Raw genomic sequence first — 27,094 nt, forward strand, 5'->3', positions numbered from 1 at the left:
GGGGTTGAGAACAGGAAAACTGTATTCTCGGGATAACATGAGGTCATGACCTTTGTGAAGAGCTACAGCCTAGAACAGATGTTAATTACTGCTGGTCATACATCCATACATATTTCACTGCAATATCCTTGCATCATTGGTAATGTACCAAGCAGTCCTGCGTAAATAGATTATTACACCGGGGATAAAGGGCCAAGCAGTCCTATGGAAATATATCATTGCATCAGGGGTTAATGGGCAGAGTAGTCCTATGTAAACATATCCTTGCATCAGAGGTTAATGGGCTGAGCAGTCCTATGTAAATGCTTACACCAGGGGGACAGGGAGCAGCAGCAATCGGCCCAGGAGGGAGTGAGGAGGTCAGAATGGGTGAAGGTCCGCCCAGAGTGGGAGACAGGGGCACCCCAGGCCCCAGGAAGAAGAGCCCAGCAACATCATGGGGGAGATGACCTCCAGCGAGTCCACGAGCTCCTTCTCCTCCCGAGTGGTCGCCATGTTGCGAGAGTACGAGGACGCCGGCAAAGCACTGACCGGGCTGAAGGAGCAGCTGCGGGAGGCACGGATCCTGAACACCCGTGCCTCTAACAAGGAAGGACCCGCGACCTCCCAGAGGTTTAAAGCCCTCAGAGATGAGGTGGTCCGGTTAGTGCTCCTCCGGGAGGGGATTGAGAAAAGCGCAGGTCCCTTCCTGGAGAGGTTTAAGAACCAGCGGCGGTTCTCTGAAATGAAGGGGTTAAATACCTCGGGAGAACTGCCAGCCGGCGTCCTAAGCGAGGAGGAGGAGGACGACGAAGTCGTGGCTGGAGTCTCTCGTGCTGGAACAAGCCGGGAGAAAGAGTCGCAGAGCCAGCAAGGAAGCGGCCTCCCGGCACGGCAGAGGACTCCGACAACCCATGCTGGAGTGTCAGCGGAGGAAGAGGAGGAGTGCGGTCTGTTGAGGGAGATCAGAGAGCTGGAGTCTCCTGTGGACCTGACCAGATTCTCCTTCGGGGAGGACGAGCCAGCGGAGGAGACCAAAAAGAGGAGGAAGACAAAAAAGATGACACAGGAGGTGGTGAGTTACAAATATGTACCAATGTCTGATGTTACACCTACCACCTCCTGTGTAAACCCCACCAAACCTAAAAGCACGGGCTCTGCAGTGGGTCCGGGGCATAGGCAAGGTGGGGAGAGGAGGAGGACGTCCGGCAATGCTGCCGTCTGTGCGGGGAACGGTGCAGGGGGTGAGGCTGTGGAGGTACTCACGGCGCCGGACATAGGGGACCCCGTGGAGTTTCCCTCCCTGCCTGCTGCGGCTAAGCCGGTTATCACCGGGGCCGAGGAGAGCGGGGGGGATGTCCACGCCGTTGCGAAAGGGGGACGGTGTGGGCAGACTCCATGCCTGCTCACTGCAGCTGAGCCGGCCAACGCTGGGGCTGTGGGGGGCAGGGCCGAGGAGCATGGTGCGGCGAAAGGGGGGCGCACTGTTGTGACAGGGGCGCAGTGCGCCTCAACAGAGGAGAGGAGGCGCGCAGCTGAGACAGAGCCACGGGAAAAAAGAAATACACAGCAAAAGCAGGGAACATCATCAGCAAGGAACACTGTGCGCTCTGCCGTGACGGGGGGACAGCATGCCCCAAAATGTGATACCAGCACCCCGAAGTCTGTGGCTACAGGGCAGGCAGCCCAGAACAATAAGGGGCACAGTGCTCCAAAAGAACTGCACAATGTCAGCACTGAGCTAATTAAAACGGGTGTGGTGCTGCACCGCTCCCCCGACCCAGCAGGTGTGAGTGCAGAGACTGCAGACACAAGGGAGGAGGGAATGGAGGTGACTGTGGAAGGTGCAGAGAACAGTGGTAATGGGGTGAATGATGGGAGTAGTAGTGGAGTGAATAATGGGAGTTGTGGTGCCGCAAACGTTGGGAGCATTGGTGGAGTGAATGATGTGAGTACTGCTGGAGTGAATGGTGGGAATAGTGGTGGAGTGAATAATGGGAGTTGTGGTGCCGCAAATGATGGGAGTATTGGTGGAGTGAATGAGGAGAGCAGCACTGGTGTTGGTGGAGGGGAAGTAGGTAGTGGTCCCACTGCCCCCCCAGCGGTGGCGAGGGCTTCAGCCCCTAGCTATTCGGGAGCTGTCACTGCTGGGGGTAGTAGTGCGCCCTTGTCTGGTGGCCCCGAGGACGGTGACTTGCAGCAGCGCTTCCTGGACGCCCTGAAGAAAGGGGAGAGTTCCATCAATGTAGAGGGGAAGGAGGTTGATCTGTCTTTCTGGATAGAGAGACACGGTCTTTCCGCCTTCCGAGATAGAGGGGCAGAGACTGTCTGGTCTCTGCCGACACCGGGGCAGAGGAGTAACCGTAGGAACGTGGCCCGTCTCCAGTGGGTAAGCAAGGATGCCTGTCCTGATCGGTCAAAGGTTGCTGAGCTCCTGCTGGGGATGGGCTTCGCGGCATACGACATCTTTGCCTTGATCCATCCCTATGGGACCTCCTACTTCGATGTCAGCTTCGTGAGACCGGAGGGCCTTGAGCTTTTTTGGTCTCGCCATGAGCTGGCTCGTGGTCGCCCCGAATGGCAAGGTTTTGTCCCTGTCGCAATATCCCGCCAGAACTCGGTCAGGAAGGTGACCGTTTTGACCAGTAACGAGTCACTTTCCTGCATGGACATCTCCACCTGGATTGGTCGATATGGCGACATCGTCGGCATTCCTGAGAAGACCCGCGACGACCATGGTATCTGGTCAGGGGCCTGGACCTTCATGGTGAAATTGAAGGTTTCAGGAAACACTGTTACCCATATACCTTCCTCTACATTTTTGGGGAGGGACAGGATCCTGATTTTCTACCAGGGGCAGCCTAAGGTCTGTCACAGGTGCGGCAGCCCCACACACTTCAGTGCGCAGTGTACCACCCAGAAATGCGCACTGTGTGGGGACCTTGGCCATCTCGCTGCTACCTGTGGCAGGATTAGGTGTAACTTGTGTGGTGACCTCGGTCATCCATTCAGTCGCTGTCCGCGTTCCTTTGCCAATGCAGTCCTGAAAGCGGCGAGTGCGGGACAGGCGAAAGCCGGGACTAATCTTGCCGGTGAAGGGACCAGTAGGGGCGGAGGAGGCAGGGAACCGGTGAGGAGCAAGCTGCCGCCATCCAACATCAGGCGGCAGGAGCAACGCCATGGGAACAGGGGGCAGGGAGTAATGACCCTAAACCCTGACCCAGGTACTTCACTTGCAGCTGAGGATCCTAAAGACAGTGAATTGAGTGAGGAAGTCAGGAGACTTGAAAGGGAGGAGCAGGCGGACGCCATGTCCTCCCAGGAACCCTCATCCGGTGACAGTCTGGATGAGGGAGAGGGGGAATGGTCACAACAAAGGAAAAAGGGTAACCGGAAAACAACCAAGGGTAGGAGTGGGTCCGGGTCTCGAGCCTCCGCTCTGGAGTGCGACCCCTCTGATTCTCTAGCCCTGATCCAGGTGCCATTGGAAGGTCCAGCCGCCCCCCCTCTGGTGGATCTCTCCAACCGGTTCGGGGCCCTCCAGGACTCCCCTGCAGAGGGGGAGGACGGGAGCCCGGAGCCGGAGGTTGCGGACAAGGATGTTGGGGCTCAGGGGGTCGCTGAGTCTTCTTCTCAGGGAGCAATTAAAGGGCCCTCTGGGGGGGGGACTACCTCGGGACCACCAGACAAGGGCCAGAGTGTATGTAAGGAGAGAATGGATGAGTCTGTGTGTCTTAAGCGCACTAAAAGCTCATCATTGTCTGAGGAAGAGGGTGAAGCTGTTGGGGGTGGGAAGAAAAAGGCTATCTAATCCAATCAATCATGATGGCGGCACCCACACCGTTGACGCTGGCAACCATTAATGTTGCCAGCATAAAGTCAGAAGCGGCAAGGTTCACGGCCTTTCATTTTCTCGGCCAACTTGATGCCGACATTTTGTTTTTGCAGGAGACCAGGTTGACTGACCTATCAACCATGCATAAAGCAAGGAGGGAGTGGAGGCATGGGCCCTCCTACTGGTCTCTTGCGGCCGAGCCGTATAGCGGGGTGGCGGTCCTTTTTAAGACCGCAGCGGTTGAATGCAGACGATTAATTGAATTAGAAATGGGGAGATGCTTGATCCTAGATGTCTCCATGGGGGGACAGGAGCTTCGGCTCATTAACATCTACGGTCCCCAATCCAAGTGGGACCGCAAATGTCTCTTCTTGAAGATCAAACCTTTCTTATTTTCAAGTCGGCAGGTGGTCTTTGGAGGGGATTTCAACAACGTCACGAGACCCTGTGATAGAGGAGGTTCTGGGGACCGGCTGACTTATGATTGCGTCGCGCTAAACAGGATAGTAAGTGAGGCACGCCTAGTGGATGTCCACATCCGGCACAACACAGGCAGCACGGGATTCACCTTTTTTAGAGGTAGTCAGTGCAGGTCTAGGATAGATAGGTTTTATTTGAAGGAGGAAGCCGTCTCCTCGCCGTTGTCGGTTGTGGAGGTGGAGTTCTCCGACCACTGTTTGATTATGTTTTCTCTGAACGTTACAGAGACTCCTAGGATGGGAAGAGGTTATTGGAAGCTGAATTCATCACTCCTTGAGGAAGAAGCTGTAAGACGGTCTTTTGAGGATTTTCTTCAGAGCCAGGTACCACTGCTGGGCCTAAGTAACACTAAGTCAGAGTGGTGGGAGATGTTCAAACATCGGGTGGCGAAATTCTTCCGGCAACTCTCGAACCTCAGAAGCCTGAACAGGGATCGCCTGTATCAGAGCCTGAGGAGGAGACTCGAGCATCTTGTCTCGACTGGAGGTAGCCGTGAGGAGATCTCCGGTGTGAAGTCCTTGCTGAAGAGGTGTCAGTACGATAGGCACGCATCTTTGGTTTTTGAGAGGGACTACGGGAAGTACTACTCGCCCGACCCTTACAGAAGCTGCAAGATGTCAGTGAATAGTAAGATAGTGACGGGGCTGATGGACAGTACGGGATCCCTGAAGAGGTCCAGATCAGGGATCTTGGAGGTCGTCAGTTCATACTACTCACACCTTTTGGGAAGGAGGGAACTGGATCGTGACAGGATGTCGGCTTTCCTGGCTGAAGCTGTTCCGGAGCCAGGGGCTGACCTCTCGCTGGACGTTTTGGCAGAAGAGATCAAAGAAGAGGAAGTGAGACTGGCGATCGATGGGCTCAGGCCCAAAAAATCACCAGGTCCGGATGGCTTAACATCCGAGTTCTTTAGGACCTTTAGGGACTCCTTGGTCCCCCTCTTGACTCAGGTGTTTAATGAGTGTCTCTCCTCGGGCACCCTGCCGAGATCATTAAGGAGGTCAGCTTTGATCATTTTGTCAAAGGGTAAGGATCCGTCACGCATTGAGAATTGGCGTCCCATAGCACTTCTCAATGTGGACAGGAAGGTTTTGGCTAAGATACTTTTCAACAGGCTGGTGAAGTTTGCGCCGCGGCTCCTTTCAGAGGCTCAGAACTGTTGCGTTCCTGGCCGTAGCACTTTCAGTGCTGTTCTGGGTGTCCGAGAGGCCGTGGAGCAAGGCAGGGCGGGCCTTTGGAAGGGGTTCCTGCTGACCCTGGATCAGGCAAAGGCTTTTGACCGGGTTGACCACGAGTACCTCTGGTCCACTCTTTTGAGGTACGGTCTGCCTGGGGGGTTTGTGGACTGGCTTAAGACCTTATACGCTGGGGCTGAGACTTTCCCTCTGGTAAATGGGTGGATTGGACAACCTTTCGGGGTAGGATCTGGTGTCCGTCAGGGCTGCCCTCTTAGCCCATTGCTGTACGCGTTTGCGATCGATCCCTTCCTCAGAAGGATCGAGTGTGGACCGTTGGCGGGGGTGGGGATGGGCGGGGTGGCGCCAGAGGCTATCCTGAGGGTAGTGGCCTACGCGGACGATGTCACCGTTATTGTTTCTTCGCGAGAGGAGGCGATGGTGGTGATGTCAGAAGTGGAGAGCTACTCGGAGGCTTCCGGGTCCAAGGTCAACCAGGACAAGTGTGAGAGTCTCTGGCTGGGAGGCGGGGATCCCGGGTTTGATCTTCCGGACACCCTCCCCGAACCCCAAGAACACGCCAAAGTCCTAGGCATCGAATTTGGCCAGGGTGATTACCCCACGAAAAACTGGGAAGGCAGAATCAAAGGTGTCGCTCAAAAAGTGGACCAATGGAAGGGTTGGTCTTTGACCCTGAGGGAAAGGGTTGGCCTGTGCAAAGCTTTCCTGCTCGCCTTACTAATCTACCTGGGCAGCGTCTGTGTCTTGCCAGAGCCTCTCTGGACTCGGGTCTACAGTCTGTTCTTTCAGATGTTATGGGGGAATAGACTGAACCTAGTCAAGAGGGAGGTCACTTACCACACGAGGAGACTAGGGGGGTTGAATATGGTGAACCCCGTGGTGTTCCTAGTGAACACCTTTTTGAAGGTCAACGTGGCAAACCTCTGGAAAGAGAGGGCTCCTCCGTGGGTATTCTCCTGCAAGGGATGGTTTCAGCCTTTCTTCCAGGAATGGGAGACAGGGGGAAGATTGAAGGATCTTCGCACACCGCATGGGCATCTCCCGGCTTATGTTACCCCGGTTCTGAAGATGATGCGCCGGTGGGGTCTGGGAATGTGGGAGGTGAGGTCCCTACCGAGGAAACTCCTCGACATGCGGGTCTTGCTTTCGCATTTTCAGAGTCCATTGGTCCTCAAGGACTGCCCAAGTCGGGATCTAGAGGTTGGGTTGAGTTTGTTAAATTCTAATAGGATCCCCAAGAAGTACTGGGACTTGACTTGGCGCTGCTTCCAAGGTAAGTTGTATGTGAGGGACAATCTGAAGTACAGGAGCTCCGAGGACAGGAATTGCCCCCGTGAGGCTTGTGCTAACATGCTGGAAAGCATGGAGCACTTCCTGCTTCATTGTCCCTTTAATACAGAGGTGTACAACAGGGTGGGAGCTTCCATTGGTTGGCCGCGGCTGGCTACTCTGTCCTATGCCGAGTGGGCCTATGGAGCGTTCGGAGACCTCGGGAGAAGGGACAGAGTCACTTTATTTATAGTCAGCGCAGTGGTCAGGTACTTCACGTGGAACGCACGAGTTTTAGTTTCGACGCAGAGTAAAATCCTCCGTGTAGACGAAGTTTATAGCAGCATCCTAGGTGCCCTGGTGAAGGTCCATTCTCTGGAGTATGAAAGACTGGGTGCCCGGAGGGCGGCCCATCTCTGGAGGGGTTTCTCCTTCGGGGTGCCTTAGTCCGTTAGTACTCCTATATCCTGGTGGTGGGCTGATGCCTTTTCACTCTAGAGTTTTGTTTTGAATATCAGTCTCCTGAATAGAAGGTTTGCAAGCATCGAACTTGAGCCTTAAGTGGTGAGTACGTAGGTTATGTTCTGTAACGTTGGTTTATGTATATATTGTATATAGTGTATTGTATATATTGTGTATAATAGAGGGTCTTAGTTAGGTTGGGTGGGGGGATTGGGGGGATGGGGGGTTTTCAACAGCGGTGATAAGAGACTGATCTGGCCTGGTCCAGGCCCCGCCTGGGGAAAAACTTTGGGGCCTGATCCTAGCTCGGAGAAATCCTGAACTTTGTGGCCAGAGCTGGATCAGGGGTGGTGGGATAGTTAGAGTAGATGTGTGTTTTATATATAGTGTTAAAAAAAAAAAAAAAAAAAAAAAAAATCCCAAAAAAAGGAAAAAAAAAAAAAAAAAAATAAATAAAAGGAAAAAAAAGGAAAAAATATATAAATATTGTTAATTTTCTATACTATGTTTGTAATTAGGTTTGTCGTAAGTGTGAATGTGGCGGTGTAAGGGGGAGGCTGTGAGGTAAGGCAGTGGGACCAGAGGGTATTAGGTGTGTCTTGTACAATATTCGGACTGGTGTCATATGTTTATATTGTATATAGTGTATATAGTATTGTATATAGGACGGTGTAAATGTAGTTCATGGGGTGTATATAATAGTGTGAATGGAGCTGGGTCGGGGGTTTTACATGATTTTATTTATTTATTATTTTAAGGGGGTGCTGGTGTAATTATTGTAATTTTGTTCCTTTTTTGTTTTTTTTTTAGTTTTTAATTTCTTGTTTCTTTAATTTAATTTTCTTTTCCCGTTTTGTAGGTCGAGAATTTCCCTTATTGTTTCCATTTCTTGTTTATTTCTTTGTGTTTGTGTCTGATTTTGTCATATTGTTTCTGATTGGAGTTTTTGTTCTATGTTTGTTCTGTTGTGTTTTATTTGTAACGTCGTGAAGGATTTTATAATAATAAAAAAGACCTACAATCTATTACTCCCTGTTATCAGCCATTACTGTGGAGGAGACTGTAGGACAGGAGACTACAATCTATTACTCCTGTGCCGCGGGTGACGCGCCCTCGTACCTGAGCCAAGCGGCGGAGGAGAAGTTCTGATGACGAGCGGCTCCAGTCGAGGAAGATGTCAGGGATCAGGGTGACCGTCATCTCCAGGACCCGTAGGAGACTGACCGACAGATCGAAGCACGTGGCGCAGACTTTCAGCTGCCGACTGTCCACAAAGTTCCTCTCCAAGCGCTCGGCCGCCTGCTGGATCTGTGCAGAGGACGTAGCTTAGACAAGTCCCAGGACAATGGAGCAGACCCCCATCTCCGGGCCCCCCGTCCTCACCTCCTGAATCATCCCGATGAACTCGGAGAACGCCCAGTTCAGCTGGTTCAGGACGCTGTTTAGGAAGCTGGAGGCCAATTCTGGGTCCCTGCGGAGCAGCTCCGCCATGTGGCTCTGCAGCAGCGTGGACGGGCACGGCTCTGCAAAACACAGTCCAACATGACACCCCAGACCCTTCATGTGACACCGGACCCTTACTCACATGGGGGGAGCACACTGGACCCTCACTCACATGGGGGGAGCACACTGGACCCTCACTCACATGGGGGGAGCACACTGGACCCTCACTCACATGGGGGGAGCACACTGGACCCTCACTCACATGGGGGGAGCACATCGGATCCTCACTCACATGGGGGGAGCACATCGGACCCTCACTCACATGGGGGGAGCACACCGGACCCTCACTCACCTGGGGGGAGCACACCGGACCCTCACTCACCTGGGGGGAGCACACCGGACCCTCACTCACCTGGGGGGAGCACACCGGACCCTCACTCACCTGGGGGAGAACACACTGGTTCCTCACTCACATGGGGGGGAGCACACCGGACCCCAACTCATATGCGGGGAGCACACTGGACCCCCACACTCACTCTGCAGGCTCGGCAGGTTGGCGTCCTCCGGTTTGGTCTTCAGCAGATGTGGGAGTCTCGTGTATCTATAACCAAAACCACAGCCCTGGGGAGGAGACCGGGGGTCACACAGGGAAGACATGAGACCACCCACCCCATAATATCGCCCCTCACTCACCCTCCAGAGTCTGACCAGGATCCAGTTGGTCTGAGCCCACGGCCGCTGCTCGTACGGAGCCAGGAGATTCTTCATCATGTTGATTTGCCTGCAGAGACCACGCCACTCATTAATGAACATATGGGACAGGGGAATGGATCAGCCCAAACCCATGACGGGACCCCCAGACTCACTGCTCTTCGGAGACCCGCTCAACAGCCCGCAGGGAGTGCGGGTAACATACGTAGCTCGCCAGTGCCTGCATCAGGGAGTCCTTAATGTCTGATGTGAGAAGTGCAAAGAATCAATGCCGGGGGATGTGCAGGGAACGGGCGGGGGATGTGCGGGGAATGGGCGGGGGATGTGCGGGGAACGGGCGGGGGAACGGGTGTAGGCCGGGCGGGGGATGTGAGGGGAACGGGCAGGGGATGTGCAGGGAACGGGTGTAGGCCGGGTGGGGGATGTGAGGGGAACGGGTAGGGGATGTGCAGGGAACGGGTGTAGGCTGGGCGGGGTGTGTGCGGGGAACGGGTGTAGGCCGTGCGGGAACTGGTGGAGGCCGGGCGGGGGATGTGCAGGGAACGGGTGAAAGCAGGGTGGGGGATGTGTAGGGAAAGGGTGGAGGACGGGCAGGAGATGTGCGGGGAACGGGTTGGAAGCCAGGCAGGGGATGTGCTGGGAACGGGTGGAGGCCGTGCGGGGAACTGGTGGAGGCCAGGCGGGGAATGTGCGGGGAACGGGTGGAGGCCGTGCGGGGAACTGGTGGAGGCCAGGCGGGGAATGTGCGGGGAACAGGTGGAGGCCGGGCGGGGGATGTGCGGGGAACAGGTGGAGGCAGGGCGGGGGATGTGCAGGGAATTGGCGGGGGATGTGCGGGGAACGGGTGGAGGCCGGGTGGGGATGTGCGGGGAACGGGCAGGGGGATGTGCAGGGAACGGGCAGGGAATGTGCGGGAAACGGGTGGAGGCAGGGTAGGGTATGTGCGGGGAACGGGTGAAGGCAGGGCGGGGGATGTGCGGGGAACGGGTGGAGGCCAGGCGGGGGATGTGCGGGAATGAGTTGGGGATGTGCGGGGAAAAGGTGGAGGCAGGGCGGGGGATGTGCGGAGAATGAGCTGGGGATGTGCGGGGAACAGGTGGAGGCAGGGTGGGGGATGTGTAGGGAAAGGGTGGAGGACGGGCGGGAGATGTGCGGGGAACGGGTTGGAAGCCGGGCGGGGGATGTGCGGGGAACGGGTGGAGGCCGTGCGGGGAACTGGTGGAGGCCAGGCGGGGAATGTGCGGGGAACGGGTGGAGGCCGTGCGGGGAACTGGTGGAGGCCAGGCGGGGAATGTGCGGGGAACAGGTGGAGGCCGGGCGGGGGATGTGCGGAGAACAGGTGGAGGCAGGGCGGGGGATGTGCAGGGAATTGGCGGGGGATGTGCGGGGAACGGGTGGAGGCCGGGTGGGGATGTGCGGGGAACGGGCAGGGGGATGTGCAGGGAACGGGCAGGGAATGTGCGGGAAACGGGTGGAGGCAGGGTAGGGTATGTGCGGGGAACGGGCAGGGGATGTACGGGGAACGGGCAGGGGATGTGCGGGGAACGGGTGAAGGCAGGGCGGGGGATGTGTGGGGAACGGGTGGAGGCCGGACGGGGGATGTGCGGGGAATGAGTTGGGGATGTGCGGGGAAAAGGTGGAGGCAGGGCGGGGGATGTGCGGAGAATGAGTTGGGGATGTGCGGGGAACAGGTGGAGGCAGGGCGGGGGATGTGCGGTGAACGGGAGGGGGATGTGCGGGGAATGGGCTGGCGATGTGCAGGAAACAGGTGGAGGCCAGACGGATGTGAGGGGAACAGGTGACGGCTAGGCAGGGGAACGGGTAGAGGCCAGGCGGGGGACAGAAGGGTGATAGGTTAGGGTCAGGAGGGTGATACACAGAGGCCGAGGGGAAGGGAGGGGGGGATGGGTGGGGTACAGATGCAGGCCGGGTGAGGGACAGGAGAGTGATGGGTGCGGGTTGGGAGGGTTATTGGTGAAGGCCGGGTGGGGAACAGGTGGTGGCCGGGTGGGGGATAGAAGGGAGATGAGTGGGTGTTAGGAGGTTGATGGGCGGAGGCCAGGTGCTGAGAGGGGTAATGGGTGGGGAACAGGTGGAGGCTGAGAGGGGTATAGGAGGGGGCAGGAGGGTGATGGGCAGAGGCCATGGGATGGGTGTGGTACGGAGGGAGGCTGGGGGGAAAGGGGCGGAGGTTGGGCAGGGGATAGAAGAGTGATGGGCGGAGGTCAGGAGGAGGATGGGAAGGAGTCGGGAGGGGGAGGCTGGGGTGTGGGTTGGGTATCCACCGCCGCAATCTCCACTACTCACCTGTTCCCACAATACGTGCATCAGCAAAGTGTTTTGCCAAAATGGCTGCGAGACAGGTCAGAGTGTCCTCATAACCTGGAGACGGGGAGAAATGGAAGGAGGATCCAAACAATCCAGGAAAAAAACTGCAGGAACGAATGAGACAGAGAGGATACTGCTGCTCGAACCTGGAAGGACCCCGACAGCCAGGAGTACCCCCTGACCAGCGTATCACAGCATAAAGGGAGCAAATAAACCTGACACCGATCCATAACAGATGGGACCAACCGAAAAGCAGGAGAACAGCACTGATATTATACCCCAGAGCTGCACTCACTATTCTGCTGGTGCAGTCACTGTGTACAGACATTACATTACTGATCCTGAGTTACATCCTGTATTATACTCCAGAGCTGCACTCACTATTCTGCTGGTGCAGTCACTGTGTACATACATTACATTACTGATCCTGAGTTATCTCCTGTATTATACCCCAGAGCTGCACTCACTATTCTGCTGGTGCAGTCACTGTGTACATACATTACATTACTGGTCCTGAGTTACATCCTGTATTATACCCCAGAGCTGCACTCACTATTCTGCTGGTGCAGTCACTGTGTACATACATTACATTACTGATCCTGAGTTACATCCTGTATTATACTCCAGAGCTGCACTCACTATTCTGCTGGTGCAGTCACTGTGTACATACATTACATTACTGATCCTGAGTTACATCCTGTATTATACCCCAGAGCTGCACTCACTATTCTGCTGGTGCAGTCACTGTGTACATACATTACTGATCCTGAGTTACATCCTGTATTATACCCCAGAGCTGCACTCACTATTCTGCTGGTGCAGTCACTGTGTACATACATTACATTACTGATCCTGAGTTACATCCTGTATTATACCCCAGAGCTGCACTCACTATTCTGCTGGTGCAGTCACTGTGCACATACATTACTGATCCTGAGTTACATCCTGTATTATACCCCAGAGCTGCACTCACTATTCTGCTGGTGCAGTCACTGTGTACATACATTACATTACTGATCCTGAGTTACATCCTGTATTATACTCCAGAGCTGCACTCACTATTCTGCTGGTGCAGTCACTGTGTACATACATTACATTACTGATCCTGAGTTACATCCTGTATTATACTCCAGAGCTGCACTCACTATTCTGCTGGTGCAGTCACTGTGTACAGACATTACATTACTGATCCTGAGTTACATCCTGTATTATACCCCAGAGCTGCACTCACTATTCTGCTGGTGCAGTCACTGTGTACATACATTACATTACTGGTCCTGAGTTACATCCTGTATTATACCCCAGAGCTGCACTCACTATTCTGCTGGTGCAGTCACTGTGTACATACATTACATTACTGATCCTGAGTTACATCCTGTATTATACCCCAGAGCTGCACTCACTATTCTGCTGGTGCAGTCACTGTGTACATACATTACATTACTGGTCCTGAGTTACATCCTGTATTATACCCCAGAGCTGCACTCACTATTCTGCTGGTGCAGTCACTGTGTACATACATTACTGGTCCTGAGTTACCTCCTGTATTATACCCCAGAGCTGCACTCACTATTCTGCTGGTGAAGTCACTGTGTACAGACATTACATTACTGATCCTGAGTTACATCCTGTATTATACCCCAGAGCTGCACTCACTATTCTGCTGGTGCAGTCACTGTGTACATACATTACATTACTGGTCCTGAGTTACATCCTGTATTATACCCCAGAGCTGCACTCACTATTCTGCTGGTGCAGTCACTGTGTACATACATTACATTACTGATCCTGAGTTACATCCTGTATTATACTCCAGAGCTGCACTCACTATTCTGCTGGTGCATTCACTGTGTACATACATTACATTACTGATCCTGAGTTACATCCTGCATTATACCCCAGAGCTGCACTCACTATTCTGCTGGTGCAGTCACTGTGTACATACATTACTGATCCTGAGTTACATCCTGTATTATACCCCAGAGCTGCACTCACTATTCTGCTGGTGCAGTCACTGTGTACATACATTACATTACTGATCCTGAGTTACATCCTGTATTATACTCCAGAGCTGCACTCACTATTCTTCTGGTGCAGTCACTGTGTACATTACATTACTGATCCTGAGTTACATCCAGTAGTATACTCCAGAGCTGCACTCACTATTCTGCTGGTGCAGTCACTGTGTACATACATTACATTACTGATCCTGAGTTACATCCTGTATTATACCCCAGAGCTGCACTCACTATTCTGCTGGTGCAGTCACTGTGTACATACATTACATTACTGTTCCTGAGTTACATCCTGTATTATACCCCAGAGCTGCACTCACTATTCTGCTGGTGCAGTCACTGTGTACATACATTACATTACTGATCCTGAGTTACATCCTGTATTATACCCCAGAGCTGCACTCACTATTCTGCTGGTGCAGTCACTGTGTACATACATTACATTACTGTTCCTGAGTTACATCCTGTATTATACCCCAGAGCTGCACTCACTATTCTGCTGGTGCAGTCACTGTGTACATACATTACATTACTGATCCTGAGTTACATCCTGTATTATACCCCAGAGCTGCACTTACTATTCTGCTGGTGCAGTCACTGTGTACATACATTACTGATCCTGAGTTACATCCTGTATTATACCCCAGAGCTGCACTCACTATTCTTCTGGTGCAGTCACTGTGTACATTACATTACTGATCCTGAGTTACATCCAGTATTATACTCCAGAGCTGCACTCACTATTCTGCTGGTGCAGTCACTGTGTACATACATTACATTACTGATCCTGAGTTACATCCTGTATTATACCCCAGAGCTGCACTCACTATTCTGCTGGTGCAGTCACTGTGTACATACATTACATTACTGTTCCTGAGTTACATCCTGTATTATACCCCAGAGCTGCACTCACTATTCTGCTGGTGCAGTCACTGTGTACATACATTACATTACTGATCCTGAGTTACATCCTGTATTATACCCCAGAGCTGCACTTACTATTCTGCTGGTGCAGTCACTGTGTACATACATTACTGATCCTGAGTTACATCCTGTATTATACCCCAGCGCTGCACTCACTATTCTGCTGGTGCTGTCACTGTGTACATACATTACATTACTGATCCTGAGTTACATCCTGTATTATACTCCAGAGCTGCACTCACTATTCTGCTGGTACAGTCACTGTGTACATACATTACATTACTGATCCTGAGTTACATCCTGTATTATACCCCAGAGCTGCACTCACTATTCTGCTGGTGCAGTCACTGTGTACATACATTACATTACTGATCCTGAGTTACATCCTGTATTATACCCCAGAGCTGCACTCACTATTCTGCTGGTGCAGTCACTGTGTACATACATTACTGATCCTGAGTTACATCCTGTATTATACCCCAGAGCTGCACTCACTATTCTGCTGGTGCAGTCACTGTGTACATACATTACATTACTGATCCTGAGTTACATCCTGTATTATACCCCAGAGCTGCACTCACTATTCTGCTGGTGCAGTCACTGTGTACATACATTACATTACTGATCCTGAGTTACATCCTGTATTATACCCCAGAGCTGCACTCACTATTCTGCTGGAGCAGTCACTGTGTACATACATTACATTACTGATCCTGAGTTACATCCTGTATTATGCTCCAGAGCTGCACTCACTATTCTGCTGGTGCAGTCACTGTGTACATACATTACATTACTGATCCTGAGTTACATCCTGTATTATACCCCAGAGCTGCACTCACTATTCTGCTGGAGCAGTCACTGTGTACATACATTACATTACTGATCCTGAGTTTCATCCTGTATTATGCTCCAGAGCTGCACTCACTATTCTGCTGGAGCAGTCACTGTGTACATACATTACATTACTGATCCTGAGTTACATCCTGTATTATACCCCAGAGCTGCACTCACTATTCTGCTGGTGCAGTCACTGTGTACATACATTACATTACTGATCCTGAGTTACATCCTTTATTATACCCCAGAGCTGCACTCACTATTCTGCTGGAGCAGTCACTGTGTACATACATTACATTACTGATCCTGAGTTACATCCTGTATTATGCTCCAGAGCTGCACTCACTATTCTGCTGGTGCAGTCACTGTGTACATACATTACTGATCCTGAGTTACATCCTGTATTATACCCCAGAGCTGCACTCACTATTCTGCTGGTGCAGTCACTGTGTACATACATTACATTACTGATCCTGAGTTACATCCTGTATTATACTCCAGAGCTGCGCTCACTATTCTGCTGTGTACATACCGGGAAGCTCCTCCATGCTGCTGACGGGGCTGAAGTAATTCTTCAGGGAGTTATAACTGTTCATGGCGACATTCAGGTAGAACTCCGGCATGAAGGCGAAGAGTGCTCCAGTGCGGTCGGAGTGCTGGATGCTCCGCAGACAGACCTGCAGTAACCAGTAGATGTCCTGCATCTTCTCCTGGGGTGGAGGACAGTGATCAGTTACTTTTCCTAAGGCCGGGGTCACACATGCGAGGAATATGGCCGAGTCTCGCATGTTAATACCCGGCACTCAGGAGCGGCTCCATGTATTGCTATGCAGCAGCACGCTCCGCTCCTGAGTGCCGGGTATTAACATGCGAGACTCGGCCATATTCCTTGCATGTGTGACCCCGGACTAATACTAAATTCTCTCCTGTCACTGACCGGTGGCAGAGGTCGGGGAGGTGACCGGTGGCAGAGGTCGGGGAGGTGACCGGTGGCAGAGGTCGGGGAGGTGACCGGTGGCAGAGGTCGGGGAGGTGACCGGGGGCAGAGGTCGGGGAGGTGACCGGTGGCAGAGGTCGGGGAGGTGACCGGGGGCAGAGGTCGGGGAGGTGACCGGGGGCAGAGGTCGGGGAGGTGACCGGGGGCAGAGGAGGTGACCGGTGGCAGAGGTCGGGGAGGTGACCGGGGGCAGAGGTCGGGGAGGTGACCGGTGGCAGAGGTCGGGGAGGTGACCGGGGGCAGAGGTCGGGGAGGTGACCGGGGGCAGAGGTCGGGGAGGTGACCGGGGGCAGAAGAGGTGACCGGTGGCAGAGGTCGGGGAGGTGACCGGGGGTAGAGGTCGGGGAGGTGACCGGGGGCAGAGGTCGGGGAGGTGACCGGGGGCAGAGGTCGGGGAGGTGACCGGGGGCAGAGGTCGGGGAGGTGACCGGACACACTGGCTCTCACCCATCTGCTGCCGCCCATTCCTCAGCCCTGGCCCCCCAGCAGATCGGTGTATTCTGCCCTTTTGCCCTAATGTCAGTGTGTGCCAGGCCCGGGGAGCGGTCAGATGCAGCTGGTGGGGCAGTGAGGGTGGGGGCCACATGGGGCGGCCGGTACCTTGGAGTAGATGGTGACGTTGATCCAGGCCAGCCGCCGGCTCAGGTGGTTCAGCTTCTCCAGGAAGACTTGCTGACTCTTCTTCAGCTCCTCCAGGATGTCCGGCCTCTGTCCAGACCACATATTATTAGAAATAGCGGCGGTGCCACCCTGCGGGCACAGCTGGGGCGGCCCCTACTCACCCTCTGGGGGCAGCGCTTTATCTTCTCCTCTGTGTCTTTAAGGGCCAAAGCATATTCATTCACATCGTCTGAGACCCCGACCATCTGCAAGAAAACGACACGATATAGAAGGAAGTAGACGTGATCTGCTCGGGGCGGGCCGGGCAGGGATCGGGATTTGCTCGAGGCGGGGGCCGGGCAGCGGTCGGGATCTGCTCAGGGGTTTGGTCCGGGCAGCAGTTGGGATCTGCTCAGGGTGTGCCGGGCAGCGGTGGGGATCTGCTCAGCCGGGCAGCGGTGGGGATCTGCTCAGGGTGTGCCGGGCAGCGGTGGGGATCTGCTCAGGGTGTGCCGGGCAGCGGTGGGGATCTGCTCAGGGTGTGCCGTGCTGCGGTGGTTATCTGCTCAGGGTGTGCCGGGCAGCGATTGGGATTTGCTGGAGGCGGGGGCCGGGCAGCGGTCGGGATCTGCTCAGGGGTTTGGCCCGGGCAGCGGTTGGGATCTGCTCAGGGTGTGCCGGGCAGCGGTGGGGATCTGCTCTGGGTGTGCCGGGCTGCGGTGGTTATCTGCTCGGGGTGTGCCGGGCAGCGGTGGGGATTTGCTCGGGGTGTGCCGGGCAGCGGTGGGGATCTGCTCGGCGTGGGCCAGGCAGCGGTCAGGATCTGCTCAGGGGTTTGGCCCGGGCAGCGGTGGGGATCTGCTCAGGGTGTGCTGGGCAGCAGTCATGATCTGCTCGGGGCGGGAGCCGGGCAGCGGTGAGGATCTGCTCAGGGGTTTGGCCCGGGCAGCGGTCGGGATCTGATCAGGGTGTGCCGGGCAGAGGTCGGGATCTGCTCAGGGGTTTGGCCCGGGCAGCGGTCGGGATCTGATCGGGTGCCGGGCATCAGTCAGGATCTGCTCGGGGTTTGGCCCGGGCAGCAGTCAGGATCTGCTCAGGGTGTGCCGGGCAGCGGTGGGGATCTGCTCGGGGTTTGGCCCGGGCAGCGGTGGGGATCTGCTCGGGGTGTGCCGGGCAGCGGTGGGGATTTGCTCAGGGTGTGCCGGGCAGCGGTGGGGATCTGCTCGGCGTGGGCCAGGCAGCGGTCAGGATCTGCTCAGGGGTTTGGCCCGGGCAGCGGTGGGGATCTGCTCAGGGTGTGCTGGGCAGCAGTCATGATCTGCTCGGGGCGGGAGCCGGGCAGCGGTGGGGATCTGCTCAGGGGTTTGGCCCGGGCAGCGGTCGGGATCTGATCAGGGTGTGCCGGGCAGCGGTCGGGATCTGCTCAGGGGTTTGGCCCGGGCAGCGGTCGGGATCTGATCGGGTGCCGGGCATCAGTCAGGATCTGCTCGGGGTTTGGCCCGGGCAGCAGTCAGGATCTGCTCAGGGTGTGCCGGGCAGCGGTGGGGATCTGCTCGGGGTTTGGCCCGGGCAGCGGTGGGGATCTGCTCGGGGTTTGGCCCGGGCAGCGGTGGGGATCTGCTCGGGGTTTGGCCCGGGCAGCGGTGGGGATCTGCTCGGGGTTTGGCCCGGGCAGCGGTGGGGATCTGCTCGGGGTTTGGCCCGGGCAGCGGTGGGGATCTGCTCGGGGTTTGGCCCGGGCAGCGGTGGGGATCTACTCGGGGTGTGCCGGGCTGCGGTCGGGATATGCTCAGGGTGTGCCGGGCAGCGGTCGGGATATGCTCAGGGTGTGCCGGGCAGCAGTCAGGATATGCTCAGGGTGTGCCGGGCAGCGGTCGGGATCTGGTCAGGGGTTTGGCCCGGGCAGCGGTGGGGATATGCTCGGGGTGGGCCGGGCCTCACCTTCCCCAGCTGCTGGTGCACGCTCAGATTGTACATCATCACTGCCCCGTCCAGGATCTCCAGCAGCGAGTTCTCCGTGATTGGCAGCTCCGTCTCCTCCGGGGGTCTTCCTAGGAGCAGCCCATCATTCCCATGATGCCCTTCAACTATAACGGAAGAAAGCTGCGCTCAGTGCCAGCGGTGATGTGATCAGCTGCTCATCACGTACATTAGGGCCGGCAGAGGTCTCCTCTGACACAAGCCCCCAATATCGGCATGAGACCCCAATATATATCTCTTGAGGCTTTTTAGACAGAAATTTAGGGGTCAGCGGTGCACCCGATCACTCTCCCCGGCCCATCACCTACTGTCATCTTCGGTTCGCTGCTCCACGCTCAGGCTCCGCACTTTAACTTTCTCCAGGGCCCCCAGGGGCCGGCGTGGGTTCATCAGACTGACGGCCGCGGTGCTCAGGAAGCGATTGGCTCTCCCCAGGGTTGGTGAGCTGAGCCAGCTGGGCCGCGCCAGTGCCCCCCCGATAGCCAGAGCCGCGGATGCTCTCTGAATAGAGAGGGGCAGAGGTGAGTGTGGATGGCCGTGACGGTCACGCTGCCCCTCATCTACCCCTCACCCACCTGGGCCGTGGTGCTTGCGGACTCATCCTCCTCCTCCAGGTCATCCATAGTGACGGCCTGCAGCTCCGACGGGTCAATGACGATATTGGCCTTAGACGCGAGGTCATCTGCGATGGAAACATAAGCTGTCAGGACCGCTCTGCTCCATCCACCCACGCAGCCCCGTCCCACTGCCCTGCCCTGTCCCCCATGCAGCCCCACGATACGCCCCGTTCCCTCACGCAGCCCCCGTCCCACCGGTCTGCCCCGTCCCCCACGCAGCCCCCGTCCCACCGCTCTGCCCCGTCCCCCACCGCTCTGCCTCATCCTCCATGCAGCCCCCGTCCCACCGCACAGCCCCCCGATGCCGTACCCCCACACAGTCCGCATCCCACCCCTCATGTAGCCCCAGCCCCACCGCTCTGACCAATCCCCTCATGCAGCCCCCATCCCACCACACTGACCCCGTCCCACAGCACTGCCCCCAGATGCCCCGTCCACCCACGCAGACTCCGTCCCACAGCTCTGCCCCGTCCCCCACCGCTCTGCCTCATCCTCCATGCAGCCCCCGTCCCACCGCACAGCCCCCCGATGCCGTACCCCCACACAGTCCGCATCCCACCCCTCATGTGAGCCCCAGCCCCACCGCTCTGACCAATCCCCTCATGCAGCCCCCATCCCACCGCACTGACCCCGTCCCACAGCACTGCCCCCAGATGCCCCGTCCACCCACGCAGACTCCGTCCCACAGCTCTGCCTCGTCCCCTCATGCAACCTCCGTCCCACCGTGCTGTCCCCGAGTTGACCCCGTCCCCCAAACAGCTCCAGTCCTGCTGCACTGCCCTCCGCTCTGCCCCGGTCCTACTGTTTTGCCCCCCTGAGCTGCCTGTCTCACCACTCTGCCCCGTCCCCCCACGCAGACCCTCGTTCTGCCCCACTCCCGAATTGCCCTTGTCCCACAGCTTTGCCCCCATCCCCTGCGCTCTGCCCAATCCAGAAGAGGTCCCACCTTTCAGCATCTTCCGTAGATGAGAGAGAAGCCCCCCGAGCCGCTGCAGATCGAAGTAATCCACCTTCCCGTTGTAGAAGAGCTGGGGCGGCACGTAGGCATCTGGGGGCGCAGAGCGGATCAGGACACAAGGAAAGAACCAACAGCTCCCAAAACCCCCCGGAGTCCCCCGAGTCTCAGCGCACCCTCACTGCAGAGCGCCGACGCACTCCGGGCCTGGACCTCGTCCCAGCAGCAGCGCAGCGCGGTCACCAGGCGGTGCAGGAAGCACACCATGTACTCCGGGGGGCACAGCACCGTCGGGTTCTGGGGGCGACACAGCAGTGAGAAGACGGCGCCCCCTGATGACGGACAGACAGAAGAGACCGCCGCCACCAGAGTACAGACCGCAGACTCCACCCCATGATGACAGACAAGAGACTGCTACCAGCCGGGTAGGAGACCGCAGACTCCACCCCATGATGATGAACAGAAGAGACCGGCGCCACCAGTGTACAGAGACTGCAGACTTCTTCCCATGATGACGGACAGACAGAAGAGACATCTCTGGCGCTCACCCCGCGGTTACTTGCGTTCTCCTGGAGAAACTTCCTGAACTTGTTGAGGAAAATATAACGAGACGCTTCACCCTGTGAAAAGACCCCCAGTGTCAGAGGTGTGGAGAGGGGGCCGAGCAGCTCTGCCCTCCTGACGCCCGGCTGCACTTACTGCTCCTTTGTCCTTGTTGTTCAGCAGAAGTCTCAGGATCTGAACCTGCAGCTCCTCCACCACTGAAAGAAAGGGCAGACATCAGTGTCTCCGGGGGCAAAGACGGGCGGCCCCCGGGACAGACGGGCGTACCCCCGGGACAGACGGGCGACCCCCCGGGACAGACGTGCGATCCCCCCCCCCCGGGACAGACGGGCGATCCCCCCCCCCCGGGACAGACGGGCGATCCCCCCCCCGGGACAGACGGGCGATCCCCCCCCCCGGGACAGACGGGCGATCCCCCCCCCCGGGACAGACGGGCGGCCTCAGACATCCTTCCACCTCAGGCACCTTCAATGCGCTTCTTCAGCCGGGTGCAGCCCCTCTCGTACGCCCTCCTCCGCAGTCGCTCCTCGCCGCTCTCCTCCGTCGGCTCCTTAATTTCTTTTCCCTTAAAAAAAAAACAAAAAACAAAACAGAATTTCTATAAATGAAGACACAGGGAAGATGTATATCTTTGTACCGTGTTAGCCAGTAGATAGAAAATATTCAGAATTGAGAGTCCTCAGTGGTTGATGCCTTTTAATGGCGAACTGAAAAGATGGTAACACATTGCAGCTTTCCAGACTCCTCAGGTCTCTTCATCAGGCAAAGACTAATACAACATCTGAAGAGTCACGTATTTATGCACAATACAGCAGAGAAAAAATGCAATAGATAAGACAAGTGACGTGAAGCAGAACTATCAATATGGGAGAGGGAGAAACATAAATATTGGACCAGTTCATAGATAAGGAGTCCGGATGTTTTATGGTCCTCTGATTGGGGTCTCCTAATGTGTTGTGATGCCCCCACCCGGTCTTGAAAGCAAATTCCTTAATTGGTGTAAAAAGACATAAATCCATGCGACACATTCATTCCAGCACTGAGAGTGTCAAAGGTCATCATAAATTTATACTCCCAAACTCGTCTCTCTCTCTGACATGTGAAGTTACCTTTCAATACCAGTAATTTCATATCCATGGTGTTGTGATCAGGGATACAGAAATGTTTGGCCACAGGTAGATCCATTCTTATTTCTCTTATTGTGTGATGATGAGCATTCATCCTTGTTCTAAGCTTTTGCCCGGTCTCCCCCACATACAGACCCCCAGTTGGACATTTAGTACAAATAATTAAGTACACCCCATTAGATGTGATGCAGCTGAGAGTACCTGGGATCTTGTAGTCCTGATGAGTTGGGGATCTTTATCTTGTCCGTGGTCATTATAAATGGACAGGTTTTACATTTTTTCTGGTTGCAGGGAAAGGTTCCTGCAGTTGTTGGAGAGGACAGGGGGCTTCTGACAATGATGCTTCTTAGATTTGGGGGCTGCCTAAAGCACAGCAGTGGGGGGTCTGGAAATATGGATTGTGATCGGGCATCTTTTTGTAGTAAAGGTTGTAATTTCCGTGCAGCTCCCCTTAGCACCTCCAGATTTGGGTTGTAGGTGACCACTAGAGGCACTCGGTTATTTTCTTCTTTAGCTTTGTAATGTAGCAGGTGATTCCTTGACATTCTGGTGGCTCTTGTAATTTGGTTTTCAATTGTTCTTGGATGGTAGCCCTGATTCATAAGGTCTTTTTGAGGCGACCAAGGTGTTTGTCTCTATCCATGGGGTTGGAACATATACGATTGTATCTGATGGCTTGTCTATAGATAATAGAGTTCTTTATGTGTTTTGGATGGAATCTGTCCCATTTAAGGTATGTTGGACGGTCGATTGGCTTCTGATACAGGGATGTCTCTATTTCATTGTTTTTTAGCTTAATGATGGTGTCCAAAAAATTAATCTCAGTACTGGAGTAGTTGAGTGTTAAATTGATGGTGGGATGAAATTGATTAAACTGTTCGTGGAACGTCTTTAGCTGTTGCTCAGACTCCGTCCAGATGATTAGAATATCATTAATGAAGCGGTAGTAGGCCAGGGGCCTGATGGGGCATGAGGACAAAAAGTCGCTTTCAAGCTTGGCCATGAAAGGATTTGCATACTGTGGAGCCATTTTACTTCCCATAGCTGTGCCAGTCTCTTGTAGATAGATCCTGTTGTCAAATTCAAAGTAATTGTGGGTGAGGATGAATTTTATAAGTTTCACCACAGCATCAGCATCAGTCCCTGTGTTTTCCATGAAGAATTTGCAGGCATTTAAACCATCTTGGTGTGGGATATTAGAGTACAAATATTCCACATCCATGGTGGCCAGGATGGTTCCTTCTGGTAGAGGACCTATTGCTGCTAGTTTATTCAATAGGTCAGTTGTGTCCTGAATGTAGCTAGTTGTATCCTTCACCAGTAGTTTAAGAATACCCTCTACCCATCCAGATACCTGCTCAGTGAGGGTGCCCACACATGAAATAATTGGTCTCCCTGGATTTCCAGATTTGTGGATTTTGGGAAGCATGTAGAATGTCCCTATTCTTGGAGTCTCTGGTATCAGGTCATCGCCAGCTCTTATGGACTGGTCAGGCAGACAAGAAACCAACTTGTTTCAGAGGACCATAAAACATCCGGACTCCTTATCTATGAACTGGTCCAATATTTATGTTTCTCCCTCTCCCATATTGATAGTTCTGCTTCACGTCACTTGTCTTATCTATTGCATTTTTTCTGTGCTGTATTGTGTATAAATATGTGACTCTTCAGATTTTGTATTAGTCTAGCCTGAAGAAGAGACCTGAGTAGTCTCGAAAGCTGCAATGTGTCACCATCTTTTCAGTTCGCCATTAAAAGGTCTCAACCACTGAGGACTCTCAATCCTGAATATTTTTCTATAAATGAAGACGACGCTGCAGACACATGCGACGCTGCGTTTGGAGGCCGGGGTGCTGCGTTTGGAGGCCGGGGTGCTGCGTTTGGAGGCCGGGGTGCTGCGTTTGGAGGCCGGGGTGCTGCGTTTGGAGGCCGGGGTGCTGCGTTTGGAGGCCGGGGTGCTGCGTTTGGAGGCCGGGGTGCTGCGTTTGGAGGCCGGGGTGCTGCGTTTGGAGGCCGGGGTGCTGCGTTTGGAGGCCGGGATGCTGCGTTTGGAGGCCGGGGTGCTGCGTTTGGAGGCCGCGGTGCTGCGTTTGGAGGCCGGGGTGCTGCGTTTGGAGGCCGGGGTGCTGCGTTTGGAGGCCGGGGTGCTGCGTTTGGAGGCCGGGGTGCTGCGTTTGGAGGCCGCGGTGCTGCGTTTGGAGGCCGGGGTGCTGCGTTTGGAGGCCGGGGTGCTGCGTTTGGAGGCCGGGGTGCTGCGTTTGGAGGCCGGGGTGCTGCGTTTGGAGGCCGCGGTGCTGCGTTTGGAGGCCGGGGTGCTGCGTTTGGAGGCCGGGGTGCTGCGTTTGGAGGCCGGGGTGCTGCGTTTGGAGGCCGGGGTGCTGCGTTTGGAGGCCGCGGTGCTGCGTTTGGAGGCCGCGTTGCGAGTCGGGAGCCAGTTCACATACTTAGTAAGAGAAGTAACGCTCGGTTCAGCAATCAGTTCTGGCAAAAAACTTGTTCACTTCCTGCAAGAACCGAGCGTTACTTCTCTTACTATAAATGAGCACAGCTGCGAAAATTCGGGAAACTGCACAAAAGCAGCGGACGTGGCCCCGCGGCGCCTTCTCTCACCTCCTTGTTGAAGCGCTGGGGCCACCATGTGGTAGGGATGAGCTCCTGCAGTCCGGCCTCCTCCACCCGCAGGGGACTCTTTATGAAGAAGAAGACGACTGATCGCAGGACGTCAAATCTATGAATCCTGCTAAGGACAAACCAAGATGCCGGACAGCGGAGAACACACACAGCCCACCCAGCCCCGGACCCCCAGCACACACAGCCCACCCAGCCTCGGACCCCCGGCACACACAGCCCACCCAGCCCCGGACCCCGGCACACATAGCCCACTCTGCCCCGGACCCCCGGCACACATAGCCCACTCTGCCCCGGACCCCCGGCACACACAGCCCACTCTGCCCCGGACCCCCAGCACACACAGCCCACTCTGCCCCGGCCCCGACACAAACACATCCCACCCTGTCCCGACACACGCACAAAGAGCCCACCCTGCCCCGGCCCCAACACACACAGCCCACCCTGCCCCGGCCCCAACACACACAGCCCACCCTGCCCCGGCACACGCACAGCCCACCCTGCCCCGGCCCCAACACACACAGTCCACCCTGCCCCGGCACACGCACACACACAGCCCACCCTGCCCCGGCACACGCACACACACAGCCCACCCTGCCCCGGCACACGCACACACACAGCCCACCCTGCCCCGGCACACGCACACACACAGCCCACCCTGCCCCGGCACACGCACACACACAGCCCACCCTGCCCCGACACACACACAGCCCACCCTGCCCCGGCACACGCACACACAGCCCACCCTGCCCCGGCACACGCACACACAGCCCACCCTGCCCCGGACCCCCGGCACACACAGCCCACCCTGCCCCGGACCCCCGGCACACACAGCCCACTCTGCCCCGGACCCCCGGCACACACAGCCCACTCTGCCCCGGCCCCGACACAAACACATCCCACCCTGTCCCGACACACGCACAAAGAGCCCACCCTGCCCCGGCACACGCACACACACAGCCCACCCTGCCCCGGCACACGCACACACACAGCCCACCCTGCCCCGGCACACACACACACAGCCCACCCTGCCCCGGCACACACACACACACACAGCCCACCCTGCCCCGGCACACACACACACACGGCCCACCCTGCCCCGGCACACACACAGCCCACCCTGCCCCGGCACACACACACACACAGCCCACCCTGCCCCGGCACACGCACACACACAGCCCACCCTGCCCCGGCACACGCACACACACAGCCCACCCTGCCCCGGCACACGCACACACACAGCCCACCCTGCCCCGGGCCTCCGGATACAGCACGTTGCTGAGCAGGTACTTGCGGGACTTCTCGTGGCGCAGGATGGCGATGGTCAGACGCAGGTAGTGGATCTGTGGGTGCAGGGCGCTGGTTACCATCAGGACAGCACACGATCAGAGTGGACCCCAAATTCTGTAAAATCCCTAATTCACTACAACGCAGGCATCCCCCCTCCCTGGCTGTCCGAGGTCGGGAGCAGCAGCCACTAGCGCAGCGATCAGCTGCAGCGGTGATGTGCCATACCAATGTGATGTCACCACTGCAGCCAAAACAACGAGTGATTGGGGTCCATATTCCCTTGTGGCCCCTCATGTCAGGGACGTACCTGCAGCCCCAAGTCGGGCACTATAGGGGAGAAGCGATAGGCCCGGAGCAGAGACATCATCAGCTGCTTCAGAAACTCCTGGATTTCATAGTCCTGCAGAACACAATGGGTTAATGGGTGCTCCTTGCCCTCCCGCCACTAGAGGGCACCACCCACCTCCATCAGCAGCCACATGAGGTCCAGGAGATGCTGGATGAGGGGGTGCTCCCCCACCGCGCCGCCGCCCTCCAGGATCCCCAGGAGGAAGCTCATCAGGACGTCCTCCACCATATACACCTTACACTGCAGAGAGAGGGGTGTCAGCGGGGGCCACAGGAAAAAGGCCACGCCGATGCCCCCGCTACACTCACCATCAATGGAGCAAAGTGGTTAAATATGTGCGCCAGTGTGATGAGGGCGGTGGGCTCCCCCTGCAGCTGCCACATAGCGGGGTCCGCGTCCACCAGTCGCCCCTCCTGTCAAGAAAATGGTATTAGATCAGAACCTGGGGAGCTCTCTGAGGGCAGAAGAGGGCCGGGCAGGTCGGGGCAGACAGGGCTGGGCGGCCCAG

The 27,094-nt window shown here is 56.0% G+C and overlaps 1 protein-coding gene across 2 annotated transcripts in view; it reads right to left on the reverse strand.

The window, feature by feature from the left end:
• Positions 1–27,094, reverse strand: part of RNF123 (ring finger protein 123) — a 70,034-nt gene that overhangs the window by 8,504 nt on the left and 34,436 nt on the right. The window contains exons 12-34 of one of the 2 annotated variants that reach the window (XM_073558875.1): positions 26,895–26,999; positions 26,701–26,826; positions 26,545–26,637; positions 26,217–26,290; positions 24,930–25,047; positions 21,658–21,757; positions 21,328–21,389; positions 21,177–21,248; positions 20,805–20,925; positions 20,620–20,721; positions 19,632–19,738; positions 19,365–19,557; positions 19,018–19,163; positions 17,259–17,342; positions 17,077–17,184; positions 16,012–16,189; positions 11,683–11,757; positions 9,531–9,618; positions 9,358–9,445; positions 9,201–9,285; positions 8,605–8,744; positions 8,341–8,529; positions 31–984 (exon numbers count right to left, since the gene is read on the reverse strand). In XM_073558875.1, the coding sequence (XP_073414976.1) occupies positions 361–984; positions 8,341–8,529; positions 8,605–8,744; positions 9,201–9,285; positions 9,358–9,445; positions 9,531–9,618; positions 11,683–11,757; positions 16,012–16,189; positions 17,077–17,184; positions 17,259–17,342; positions 19,018–19,163; positions 19,365–19,557; positions 19,632–19,738; positions 20,620–20,721; positions 20,805–20,925; positions 21,177–21,248; positions 21,328–21,389; positions 21,658–21,757; positions 24,930–25,047; positions 26,217–26,290; positions 26,545–26,637; positions 26,701–26,826; positions 26,895–26,999 (3,078 nt within the window). In that variant the 3' untranslated portion in view covers positions 31–360. Of the gene's footprint in view, positions 1–30; positions 985–8,340; positions 8,530–8,604; positions 8,745–9,200; positions 9,286–9,357; positions 9,446–9,530; positions 9,619–11,682; positions 11,758–16,011; positions 16,190–17,076; positions 17,185–17,258; positions 17,343–19,017; positions 19,164–19,364; positions 19,558–19,631; positions 19,739–20,619; positions 20,722–20,804; positions 20,926–21,176; positions 21,249–21,327; positions 21,390–21,657; positions 21,758–24,929; positions 25,048–26,216; positions 26,291–26,544; positions 26,638–26,700; positions 26,827–26,894; positions 27,000–27,094 lie in introns of those variants that run through there. The other variant, XM_073558877.1, reaches the window with a different exon arrangement.

Source organism: Dendrobates tinctorius, unplaced genomic scaffold (assembly GCF_039654945.1).
Source record: "Dendrobates tinctorius isolate UK_male_01 unplaced genomic scaffold, ASM3965494v1 ptg000261l, whole genome shotgun sequence".
Classification (NCBI taxonomy): Eukaryota; Metazoa; Chordata; class Amphibia; order Anura; family Dendrobatidae; genus Dendrobates; species Dendrobates tinctorius.